The sequence below is a fragment of the Leuciscus leuciscus genome (genome assembly GCF_965113295.1).
Source record: "Leuciscus leuciscus genome assembly, chromosome: 6".
Lineage (NCBI taxonomy): Eukaryota > Metazoa > Chordata > Actinopteri > Cypriniformes > Leuciscidae > Leuciscus > Leuciscus leuciscus.
The window spans coordinates 16754503-16767582 of NC_138730.1; the positions used below are offsets into that span (position 1 = coordinate 16754503).

The 13080-nt window shown below is 36.7% G+C and overlaps 1 protein-coding gene across 1 annotated transcript in view; it reads right to left on the reverse strand.

Moving 5' to 3' along the window:
* Positions 1–1479: 1479 nt before the first annotated feature.
* Positions 1480–13080, reverse strand: part of pigk (phosphatidylinositol glycan anchor biosynthesis, class K) — a 49409-nt gene continuing 37808 nt past the window's right edge. The window contains exon 11 of the mRNA XM_082174066.1: positions 1480–3262. Coding sequence (XP_082030192.1) covers positions 3146–3262 — 117 coding nt within the window. The 3' untranslated portion in view covers positions 1480–3145. The remainder of the gene's footprint in view (positions 3263–13080) is intronic.

The window sequence follows — 13080 nt, forward strand, 5'->3', positions numbered from 1 at the left end:
TGTTAGTGTGAGGCTATTTTGAGCCTTGTTAGTGGTATTAACTAGCGATTTACTTTTACTTACTGTGCCCCATATACTAGCGTTATAAGCTAATCTGTTTTTAGAGATAAAACTCTTAACATTCGATTTTCATGAAAACGCATCCCAGGGAACGATCGACTCGGTAATCATGTGTTAATTACCCCTAGGTTCATTTTTCACCGGAATTGTCCTTTAAGTCTGATTGGCTGTCAATCGTTTATCATCCGGAGAAAATCATTCTGAAAGTGATTCCAACAATATTGTTTCTTGGTGCTGTAATAGTTATACTGTAGTTGTGGTGTGTACTCTGCAATTCTTTTAAATGTAGAACGATTTTTTTTTTTTTTTGTTATCGTCCTTACTTTTTTTAATAAGATATTTTATCACTCATCACTCAACAAGAGTGAGCTTAAGTTATATTTAACCCCAGAATATAACTTTAATGGTGAAGCGTGCACGTGTCCTTGGTGGTGGTATTACATGGACCCTTTCTCCTCTTCAGTTTGTGCCACACTGTAGACAATCCTTGGAAGCAGGTTACTCTGTGTAGAGGAAAACTCACAGTTTTGAACAGAATAGCTCAAGTGTGGCACTATAGTATGATGCTGAAAGAGAATTGTTGAGAAATAAAGCAATTTGGGTCACTGCAGCTAGACCAGATTACTACGGTATAGAGTCTATCTCTTGGTGGTGTATTGATTCATTGTGGCCCAGCTATTTTCCAAACAGCGAGTCGCTGACTGAGAAACAATAGTCTCCTGCTCTGAGAAAACACACAGAATGATGAAATCACCGAGTGCTGAGCTGTAATTAAACCCCAAATTTGGCCATATATAACCAACCCTGAAATTACATGCTAAATAATTTCATATATGAAAATCATAAAATGTAATGCTGGAAAAAAAAATAGCTCAGTGATTTTCTTTTTGTGCGAGATTATATTTACAAAAAAAAGCCAAAAGGTCTGAATACAATCAACTAATAATGACTAATTCATTGAAAGTAGGGTGAATCAATGTTGACCTGCATTTATTGATTGTAGGCTACTTATGATCAACCATTAAACAGGTTGTAACGTATTGGATTCTGAAAAAAATAAGCCTTTTAATGGGCACTAATGAGCTTCAATGAGCTGAAATATGCAATTAGCATAATTAATAATGACTTTATGATTTGAGAGAGCTGACATCCTATAATTTACATTTTAACAAGATTTCATAGCCTAATGCATTAAGTAGATTTTTTAAGACAACATAACCAGAAAATAATTCACAGCTTTCAACTCAACGTCCTGTTACAAGGATTCATTTTCGCAATGCTTCTCCATTGAAAAATGTGAGTTCTTTGTTCTCTTTCATTTCATACAGAAAAAGGAGCTCCTGCTTTTCCACTATTTTTCCACTACTTTCTGCTTTATTACTCTCCTTCAACTTTTAAAAGGAACCGAACATGAAAAGCTTTCAGTCTTTTCTCTGTAGGCTTTATTCAAAACTCACCTTTAGCCAGTTTTATAATAACAATAATAAAAAATAAAAAAACAGCAAAATGCTAGAGAACATAAATATGAAAAAGGCAAAATGGCACTGTAGAAATTCTCATAATGCATTAACTTGCATGAGTGCCAGTGAATATTTTGATGTGGGCTCTCCTAAATAATTCGTGATGTCTGACCTACCAACAGTTAATGATGCATTAGACAAACAGGAACAAAAAAAAAATGAGCTAGAATCGTCCAATTTGTCAATCTCTCATTCATACTTACTGTGTAGCAGGGGGTGAATTCGGTCGACCCCTTTTAGAGCATGTTCTTAACATGGTTCAAGTGGAGTGGAGATGCTAATGGACAGATACAGGACACAGCCAAAGGCAAATGGAGTGATTTGGTTGCTGTACATGGAAATGTGTTTGCTGTCCATTAATTCCTCACATTTATAAAAAAAAAAAAACATTTTGCTTAAGAAAAAAAATGAAGCTTAGTTTAGGACCAATAAGATATTTGACATTTTCTACCTACTTGTTAGTTAATTGTCAGAAGCTAAAATAAGCTTCATTTTCTTTCAATGATCCAAACATTATATGAATAAGTGGTTCTCAGATATGTTCACAGTTGGTTTTCACAACTCTTCTCAGAGCTATCCTGAACATTAGTATATTTTCCCATTTCATATAACCATTGCAGAATAAGACTGGAAATTATAAAGTGACACTGAAACAATAGATCAGCAATTGCATATACAGATTTAGAACATCTGTAAAAAGCTAACAAACAATCTCATCCCACTGAGAACAAAATGAAGGAATCTGGTAGGAGTGCATGCCCTCATTACAAGTTACAATTCCATGTGTGCCATAATAAATGTTAGAAAATAATTGAACCCTGCCCTGGGCTGAAGAATGCTTGTAGCTTGTTTCCGCCACTGAATAAAAAGTAAAAAAGGTAATTGCGACTTTTTATTCAACAATTCTGACGTTTTTTTCTCGCAATTGCAAGTTTACATCTCGCAATTCTGAATATTTTTTTCCTCAGAACTGCATGATATAAACTCGCAATTCTGAGTTATAAAGTCAGAATTGCAAGATATATAAGACTCAATATAAGTCAGTCTTTTTACCTCAGAATTGGACTTTATAACTCGTAATTGCTCTGAGAAAAGTAGTCAGAATTGTGACAAACGCATAATAGCGGAAAAAAAAGAATTGTGAGATAAAAAGTCGCAATTATCCTTTTAATTATTTTATTCCGTGGTGGAAACAAGCTTCCATACTGAAGAGGTGAAACTATAACTGGAAATTAAAAAACAAAAAAACAGAAACAAACCAAAAAAAACAAGAAGTATGCTTCTCCCTCCCACACTGTCTGTGTGTGTTTAGTTCAAAAGAAAGTCCCTGTGTGAAATTCAAATGGATTTCACTACAGAGCTAAAAACAACAACAACAAAGAACATTTCAACGCAAGTCAGTGCATGTCACTTTCAAAATATGATACACAGCAAAACCAAAAGAAAACAAACTTGCATCAAGAAATAAATAACCTATTCCTGACCAAATCAATCATGAAGAAAGTTGTGGTGGACTCTCTTATGACAGAGACACAGACGCAGCAGGTTCTTTGACCTCTGTGGGATCAGAAGATGTGTTTGAGATGTTTGATGCCATAGGTCTTGAAGAACACCAGCAGGATTAGAGTCCAGAGCCCCAGAATGAAGCCATCAGGAGGGTGCCAGTCTTTCTGCTTGGGTTTCTGTGAAGACATGTAGCGAGAACTCTGATGAGTCTGTTTCACAGCATGAACAACTGAATTTAATTTGCTCTTCTGAAATAAAAGAACTGGATGCACTATGTAAACACTATGTGTCAATCGTTGCCTTTTACAGACGATATGAGATGTAAATAGCAACTGTAAATAGCGGGGCAGTCATGGCCTAGTGGTTAGGGAGTTGATCTGGTGACCCAAAGGTTGCTGGTTCGATTCCAGAACCGGTGGGAAATGACTGAGGTGCCCTTGAGCAAGGCACCTAACCCCTAATCGCTCCCCGGGCGCCACACAAAGGCTGCCCGCTGCTCTGGGTGTGTGTATCCACGTTTGCAGTGTGTGTGTGTTAACTACTCACTACTCTGCTCCTAATGTGTGTGCATTAACTTGGATGGGTTAAATGCAGAGGTCAAATTCCAAGTATGGGTTACCATACTTGGCCGTCACGTGTCACTTTCACTTTCACTTTCACTTTCATTATGGAGGATGATCAGATCTTTATTTTATTAAAAACTTGTGTTTACGTCTCTCAAATAGCACATTTAGCCAGCTACAGAGAAACTGGTAGCCAGGCAACAGACAAGTGACCAATCCTGAGTGCCGACGTCATTACACGCATTCTACCAGCACGGTAGAACTCCGGGCCGAGAATCGTGTAATCGTAATCGGGCTTAAGTTGAAATATAACTGGAACCGTTCCTTATCGTTCTTAGAACCGTTCGGCCCGATGTCGAAAAAGAAGCTAATGTTTACACAAAGGCTGTTATTGAAGGATAGGGCAGTGCAAACTCCGGACAGCAGATGTTATTACCAACCACACACATTCAACTAATACTGAGAGGGAAAAAACAGCTCACCACATTTTCTTGCAATTGTGAGTTTATGTAGATCTCACAAGTCTGACTTAAACTGGCAATTGTGAGTTTCTATCTCACAATTCTGACTTTATAGAAAATAAAGTCAGAATTGCGAGATACTAACGGGCAATTCTGAGAAATAAAGACAGAATTGCGAGATGTAAAATGCCAATTGTAAAGCCCTATTCGGACGGGATTAGTTTACCATGGAGAGGTAGGGTAAAGTAATTATTACCAGAGCTTCTCAGTGATTTTAGTCCCGTCCGAATGTGCCATCTCAGTAATCATTACGGACAATGGCAGTAAAGATTACGGCGACTTTTACCTTCCAGAAAAATGTACTTAGGTAATACTACTGTAATCCCGTGCGAATAGACCCGTTGTAAATATGTACGTAAATATTCCGTAATTTCCTGTTTAAAAGTAGTTTTCCACGATTTTTAAAGTATGGAAGCGCTTGAAAAAGCATTCAGTTGCAATCTAGGCGGTGGGAGGTCAAGTCTGTGGCAAAACTCAAGTGTTTTCCACATACCATTCAGATCTAAAAGAAGGTCGAAAGCACTTGTTAGAGGCACAAAACTTGTTTTAGCATTAGGTAAGTGCCTATTACCAACATAATCCAATCTGAAGTTAATTAATACATCGTTTGACCGGACATTCTGTTTTACATCTATATAAATAAAATATAGCTTATATGTGACCCTGGACCACAAAACCAGTCACATGGGTCAATTTTATGAAATTGAGATGTATACACAGCTGAATAAATAAGCTTTCCATTGATGTATGGTTTGTTAGGATAGGACAATATTTTGCCGAGATACTAAACCTGGAATCTGAGGGTGCAAAAAATCGAAACATTGAGAAAATCGACCTTTAGAGTTGCCATTTATGTTCGCGATTGTGCTGCATTCACTCACAAAAATAAATGTTTTATATATTTACGGTAGGAAATTTACAAAATATCTAAAGAAAAATTTATAATTTTGACCTATACAATATATTGTTTGATATTGCCACAAATATACCCGTGTGCGACTTGTGACTGGTTTTGTGATCCAGGGTCACATATGTGTTTGCGCATGTGATATCAGGAAGCAACGTAATACACACATGATGACAGGAGGGTGACGGCGGTGTATAAATGGAGTTACCCCTCCAACTTCTGCTAGTTTTACTGAGATATCTTATCCAGTGCGAATTGGCCATTACAGTTTTTTACAATCGCTATGACAGTTTTTTCAATACATTTAACAAGTTTCCTAAACTCTTAACGCACCAACACACCTAAAACACACAATTGGCAAAACGGTTAATTTCATGCTCAAAATCACACATTGTAAACTAAACTCCAAAACTAATTTTCAAAATACAATAATACACTGACACAATACACAATGTCTAACAAAACACTGCAAACATGTTTCAAAATCAAATAATTATTCAAAACACTAACACATGTTCTCTTCCAACAGGAACATTTAGTCAATCATAACACAATGACAAAAAAAACACTATCATCAGCTGAAATTACAGAAACTGCATTATTTTATGTGTCAGGTCTGCCCTTATACAACAGACAGTATATTGTATTGATCATAGATTGTGTTTTGCACTGCAGTTTATTTATTTTTTTGAAGTCGCTCTACATTTTTGTTTTGTTTGTAATGTAAATGCATGCATTTTGTTGTTGTTGTTTTTTGCAGCAGAAATTCAATACAACAAAATAAATGACCCTTCTTAGAGTAGCTTTATAGAATGTATGGTTTATGAAAAAAAAGAAGACAGACACAGAATTGCTGCAGTAACGGCTTTATTTGCGACAGGACATTTCTGCAAGATAACAAAAATATGCAATATAGCTGCCATTTACAGTATTACTGTATGTGAAAATACAAAATATACAAACAGAAAAGGCCATCTTCTAATCTGCCCGGTCTTCTGCATTTGTCCACATGTTCTCATCCACATCACACCTGATATCTTCCCTGGCAAGGCATCTTGGGAAGAATCGTTTACAGTAACATGCCTTATCCACACCTGGCAGTGTTCAACTGTGATGTCTTGGTATGCAGCATCTTTTGTATACAGGAGGGACATTTGGTCCTGTGGACTATGGTCAAAAACCTTTCATCTCCAGGCTGAGAAAACTCCTCAATGGGGTTGAGGAAAGGGAAGTAAGGGGCAAGGAAAATGGACATCATCCTCTGATGGGCGTCAAACCAGGCTGTGACTAGACGGGAATGGTGGAATGCCACATTGTCCCATATTTGCATAACTTCAATCAGCTGTTTCTCACTAGCAATGGAATAATGTGAAAATACAAAATATACGAACAGAAAAAGCACAAGAAGAAAAAAAAAAGAGTCATCTTCTAATTATTTGCATAATTCAATCAGCTGTTTCTCAGTAAGAATAGAATAAAATACAGGGGATATATTTGTGTTTCAATTCACAATATAAGCAGCTGTTTACCTTGACTTTAGCCTGTAAGGTTAGGTTTAGAACATGGTGTTATCTGTGCTGGCATACAGTGTTAAAGCATTGGTAAATTTGGCAGTAAAAATCCATTGTTTTTTTCTTGTTTGAGCTTGTGTGTAAAAGAAGTTTAAGCATTTTAAATTTGTGTTAATTGCATGCATTTTGTGTTAAAGCAACAAGAAATGTGTTAATAGTATAGCTTACACAGACGGATGTAGTGCTAACTGTGTTAAGAGTTTTGGAAAATTGTTAAAAGTATAGAAAAATCTGTCATAGCAATCGTAAAAAACTGTAATATAACAGACGTCCTGTGGAAAAATTACATTACTCCATCTACTCTTGTAAAGTTAATCCCGTCCGAATAGTGCTTAAGAAATAAAGTCAGAATTACGGGATGTAACTAGCAATTCTGAGTAATAATGTCAGAATTACGAGATGTAAACTGTATGAACATGCAATGGGTGTCAAGCCCATATTCTCTTACAAGTGACCATAGTATATATCAAAAGATTATATCAAAGATGGCGACATCCATAAAACTAAAAAGTCTTCTCACTTTTAACATGACAAGAGTCCAACAGAGCCGCGAGTTTCTATTTAGAGTCTGACGAGAGCAGCTCTGGTGGAGAACAGAGACTGGATCTAAAACCTTCAGATGACACACAGCTCATATCTCGAAACCACAAATGAAAACCCGCAAGACACGGCAGACACGTGTTTGTGCAGCACAAGAGCGGCTTTCGTTCACACAGCACAGGTTTTCAAGAATGCGGTTGTGAGTCCTGAAAATGTATGGATGTAAGTTTGGTTATAGCAGGAGGTTGTCACTACCGTACGTAACTGATCTGTTTGTGAACGTAACTGTATTAAAGGAGAAGTTCACTTTTGAAAAAACTTTTGCTGATAATTTACTCACCCCCATGTCATCCAAGATGTCCATGTCTTTCTTTCTTCAGTCGAAAAGAAATTAAGGTTTTTGATGAAAACATTCCAGGATTTTTCCACATATTATGGATTCCATTGGGACCCAAACGGTTCAAGGTCCAAATGACAGTTTCATTGCCGCTTCAAAGGGCTTTAAACGATACCAGACGATGAATAAGGGTCTTATCTAGCGAAACGATCGGTCATTTCAAAAATAAAATAAAAAGTTGACGTTTTATAAGCACAAATGTTCGCCTTGCTCTGTTCTGTGATGCGCGTTCGTGACGTCACGTAATACGCAATTACGTTGAAAAGGTCAAGTTTGATGTGTTTACAAATGTGCGGAAGGAGGACCATATAAACATTTTCAAATGTATTTGTGTCAGTTTATCGTTTAAAATGCCCATTTCGTGTGCGCATCCTGAGTGTTTTAATATTAAAAAGCCAAAAAGAACATTTTCTTCAATTTTTCAAGCGTGACCTTTTCAACGTAATTGCGTATTACGTGACGTCACGAACGCGCATCACAGAACAGAGCAAGGCGAACATTTGTGCTTATAAAACGTCAACTTTTTATTTTATTTTTGAAATGACCGATCGTTTCGCTAGATAAGACCCTTATTCATCGTCTGGTATCGTTTAAAGCCCTTTGAAGCGGCAATGAAACTGTCATTTGGACCTTGAACCGTTTGGGTCCCAATGGAATCCATAATATGTGAAAAAATCCTGGAATGTTTTCATCAAAAACCTTAATTTCTTTTCGACTGAAGAAAGAAAGACATGGACATCTTGGATGACATGGGGGTGAGTAAATTATCAGCAAAAGTTTTTTTAAAAGTGAACTTCTCCTTTAAGGACTCAAATACAAAACTTGACAACTGCATTCTGCTGCTGTGTGAACGTGGCCAAAGAAAGAGATGAAGAACAGAACAAGTCAACAAAAAAAGAAAGAACAAATGAGAGAAAACAGAAAAAAAGAAAGGAAACAGAAAGAAAAACTGAAAGAATAAATATAAAGACATATAAAGAATGAATGAAAGAAAAAGCAAGCGGATGAAAAAAATGAAAAGATAAAACTAACAAAAAAGGGAATAATCAAATGAATCAATGAATGAACAAATGAAGGACAAACAATCAAACAGATCATAGAATGAACATGCAAGCAAACAAGTGAACAAAACTGATAAAAACAAACAAACAAAAAAACTGAATGAGCGAGTAAAAGAAAACACAAAAAACATTGAAAAGAAGAAAGAACAAAGAAATTATGGAAAGAGAGACTGATTGGACAAATGAAACAAAGAACGTGCAAGAGAACAAATGAATGAACAGAAAAAAGAAGAATGAATGAAGCCATGGGACAATGGGAAAAAAAGAAAAAGCAAAATTTATCTATTGATTAAAAGAGCACAAATTAATGAAAAAAAGAAGAATCGTCGAGTGAATGGAAGAAGGAAAAGTGCAAGCGGATAAATAAAAGAATGAAGAGAACAAATGAAAAATAGAACAAAAAGAAAAGAAAGTCAGAGTGAGGGAAAAACGAAAGTAAAAACGAACAAACAATAAAAAAGACTAATCGGACGACTGCAACAAAGCACTCGAACAAATGAATCAATGCGAAAAAAGAATTAAGTGGAAAAAATAATGAAAGGAGAAAAGACAGAACTAGAGGGTGAAAAAGAAAGAGCAAAAGAATGAAAGCACAAACAAGAGAAAGACAGAATGATCGAAGAACGAGCACTTGCAAGCAAAAATAAACGAACAGAAAAACAAAAGTAAGAAAGAAAGAAAGAAAGAAAGAAAGAAAGAAAGAAAGAAAGAAAGAAAGAAAGAAAGAAGCAGAACACGTCTGCTTCAGTCACTGTTTGCACATTTACAGCCACATGATCATTTTGTGTATGAATATTATACATTTAAATCACCCACCATTAAACATGCATCACCAGAAGAGCATATTTATATGCTAATGCGGACTGAATATTCTACTGAAAAGAAAAGGTTAACCTCTAAAAAGAGAGTTCGCATAACTTTTCCAACAAAGTTCCCGGGGCTTCCAGGCCTTTGCCTGCACTGCATGTGATCATGACTGTGTTTCACTGTGATCTAGAAATTAATAATATATATCCACAATGACCACCACAGAGCACATAACCATGCAACCCACAGGAACCGGGGAAAAGGGGTTTGTGTGACACATACAGCTTCGGGGAAAGACGGATACAGAACATTTGTGCATGTTGTTTACGCGTGTTCACCGTCCTTCCCATCACGGCTGTGCAGGATACACACTTTCAAATGAATAATTCACCCGAAAGTGAAAATTCTCTCACCCTCATGTTGGTCCAAAAAAATATGAGTTTCATTTTTCCGTGGAACAAAAAAAGAGAAATGTTGAAGAATGTACTTGTCACTCTTTTCCATAAATAAAAGTGAATGGGACACACACACAAATAAATAGATAGATAAAGCACCATAAAAGTGGTCCATATACACTGTGCGCTATATTCTAAATCTTCTGAAGCCATAAAATAGCTTTGTTGATGAACTGACTCAAATTTATGTTGGAAAATATTGTCCTCCCATTCTAACATGAAAAAGTTTTATACTATTAAACAAACATTTCTATGTAATTACTCTACAGATTTGTTGTGCGGAAAAAGAACATTTGACTCACACCCTGAATATGTGTGTACACATCTTTTACTAAGGTAAAAAGAATGTATTACAAACGTCATGCATTATTTATTCATAAATATCATTACATTGGGGAGTCGCACCACATGAAATTGTATAATCTTTTTCACCTTGACTTGTCATAAAAAGGTCAGATTATCTGCTGTTTTAAGAGGCACATTGACCTTGACACAAGTGTTATTTTAATATTATTTATATACACTAGTGTTTATTAATATATTTAATTCGATTTTATTTTTATATTTTCAGTTTTTATTTTAATTTCAACTTTTAGTAATTATTAAAAAAAATCTATTTTTGTTATGTTTTTATTAAATACTATTTAATTACTTTATTACTATTAAGGCTTAATTTATAGTTTTTAGTTTTAGTTCAGTTTTAGGTTGTTGTTTTTTCTCAATTATTAGCTTAAAACATTTATTTTAGTTAGTTGCCAAGGCAGATTTCTAACTTTGGTTTAGTTTTTTTCATCAAACATTTACATTTATTTTATTTCAGTTTCATTTCAATTAACAAAAATGTGTATAATAGTTATATTTTACAATAATAACTGCTCCACACAGTCATGAGGGTCTGCAGGTTGAGTTGCGTTAATAGTGTGTTGAAACTCAAGGTTATGGAAAGGGGCGGGACATTTCCAAAACACTTTCAAAACAGCAATTGACCAATCACAACACACTGGTCCAGCCGACCAATCAGAGCACAGTGCGCTTTTAGGAAGGAGTGGCTTTGTAGAGACCGGAACTAATGGCGCTTTTCCACTGCATGGTACGGCTCGGTTCGGCTCGGTACGGTTCGACTCGGCACGGAACGGTTCGGCTCGCTTCGCTTTTCCACTGCGTGGTACGACTCGGCTCGGTACGGCACGGTTCGGTTCGCTTTAGCTCGGTTGCTTTTCCACTGCAGTTAGTACCGATTCAAAGTGGGTGTGACTGATCATTATAGTTGCCGTCTCTACTGCCATGACAGCATCATATTAAATGCGAATTTTTCATTCCGGGTTTCCCCATCCGCTCCTCGGCAACCAACGAGAGGAACGTCTGCATCGTCCACTGACCACGATTCATCCATTTCTTTTTTTAAGTTTATACTCTTTTTTTGAAGCAAATACTTCTAAAACAGGCGCTACAGCGTTGGCTGTTGTCTACTGGCTATTTAAATCTAGCGGGTTTAGTGTCTCGTGTCGTAAATACAATGACGCTGGTATTGATGATTCTGTCTGACCTATCAGTGATCTGCAGTGTTTTCACGTCACATTTTAGTATCGGTACGGTACGCTTGGAACCTCAACAGACCAGGTACCATTTAAAGCAAGCCGAAGCGAGCCGTACCGTACCGTACCGTGCAGTGGAAATGCGTCATAAGTGAGCCGGACTGAACCGAGCCGTACCGTACCATGCAGTGGAAAAGCGACAAAGCGTGCCGTACCGAACCGAACCGTACCGTACCATGCAGTGGAAAAGCGCCATAAAACAGAGACTGGCAGACTGCGAAGAGAGGTGCTGCAACAATGTAAAATATGTGAAAAACAATGTTTTTTGAACATTCAAACATGAAAATCTATTTTAGCAGACACCAAGTACAAAATCAAGACTTTATAAAAAGGCATAATATGGCCTCTTTAACAAAACTTCACGTTTTATTTTCTCTAAGAAATAATAATGTTGGATAATGCCAAACTACTCGATACGGATTTTTCAATTTCAACAATTTGATAATTTTTTTCTTCATTATGACATCAGCACACTTGTACCTTCCTAACATTTTTTTTTACTTCATACTCCGCATATTCACATGCTGCAAGACGATGTGTTTTGCTCCATCAGACAGTAAGGACAGCAATAATGAGTGGCCTTCATCTGCATAATACATTGCAGCTGAGCGTGGAGGACAGTGGAGGAGATGTCCCGAGTGCTGAGGCAGTTAACCTCCACAAGTAAGAGGGAAACAGGAGGGTGAAGACTACATAAGGGGGCTTCGCACATGGCTGAACACGGACTGATGGATCGACTCCGACAGACGGCTCAGTCTACCTCCGGGAGCAGTTGAGGAACTGAGCTAGAGTTAACTGAAGCCACGATAATGAGGGAGAGGGAGATGATTGGGATTAATGAGAGATTATTAGCGCTCGAAAAGTAAAAAATTGTTTAGATCAAGATGATCAAGGGACTGCACTCACAAATAAGTGACACAGTTCTTTGATAGTCAGTTGTGGGATCACACGTTCTCACCTGGCGAATGATGAAATGGGTGAAAAATTTCAGACACTGCAGGAGGAGCGTGAGAGACCAGAATATCAAAAGAGAAGTACCAGGATGTAACTATAACACCCTAGAGACTTCATTTAGCAACAAGTTAAAACACTTGGAACACCTGAACCCAGAGCATCAGCCAGATGAGCTGGGCATTATTGCAATAATGATCAGATGATCAGGATGGGTCCTGATTTTGTGTGTGTGTTTTTGTTTTTTTTGACAATAACGACTCTATTTCAGGGGTTCCCAAACATTTTTATTAGCCAAACCCCTTGGATGTCAAATATTGACTTGAAGTACCCCCTGAAATAGGTAATTATTATTATTATTTTAACTCTAATTACAAAAATCAAGGCAGAAATATTTAACTGTTATACATTATAATTTTATTGTAAAATAAAAATGTATATTTGATAAATATAATAATAATTATATTAAGTTACAATACTAATTCTGCACTTTCAAACATTTAAACCCTCAAACTTTGAACATTTACAATCCTTGAGCTCTTAATTTGGCGGAACACTGCTGAAATGCAGTAAACTTCTGCCCACAAAAATGTTTAAAATAAAGTGAGCCCGGCGCATGTTGAGTT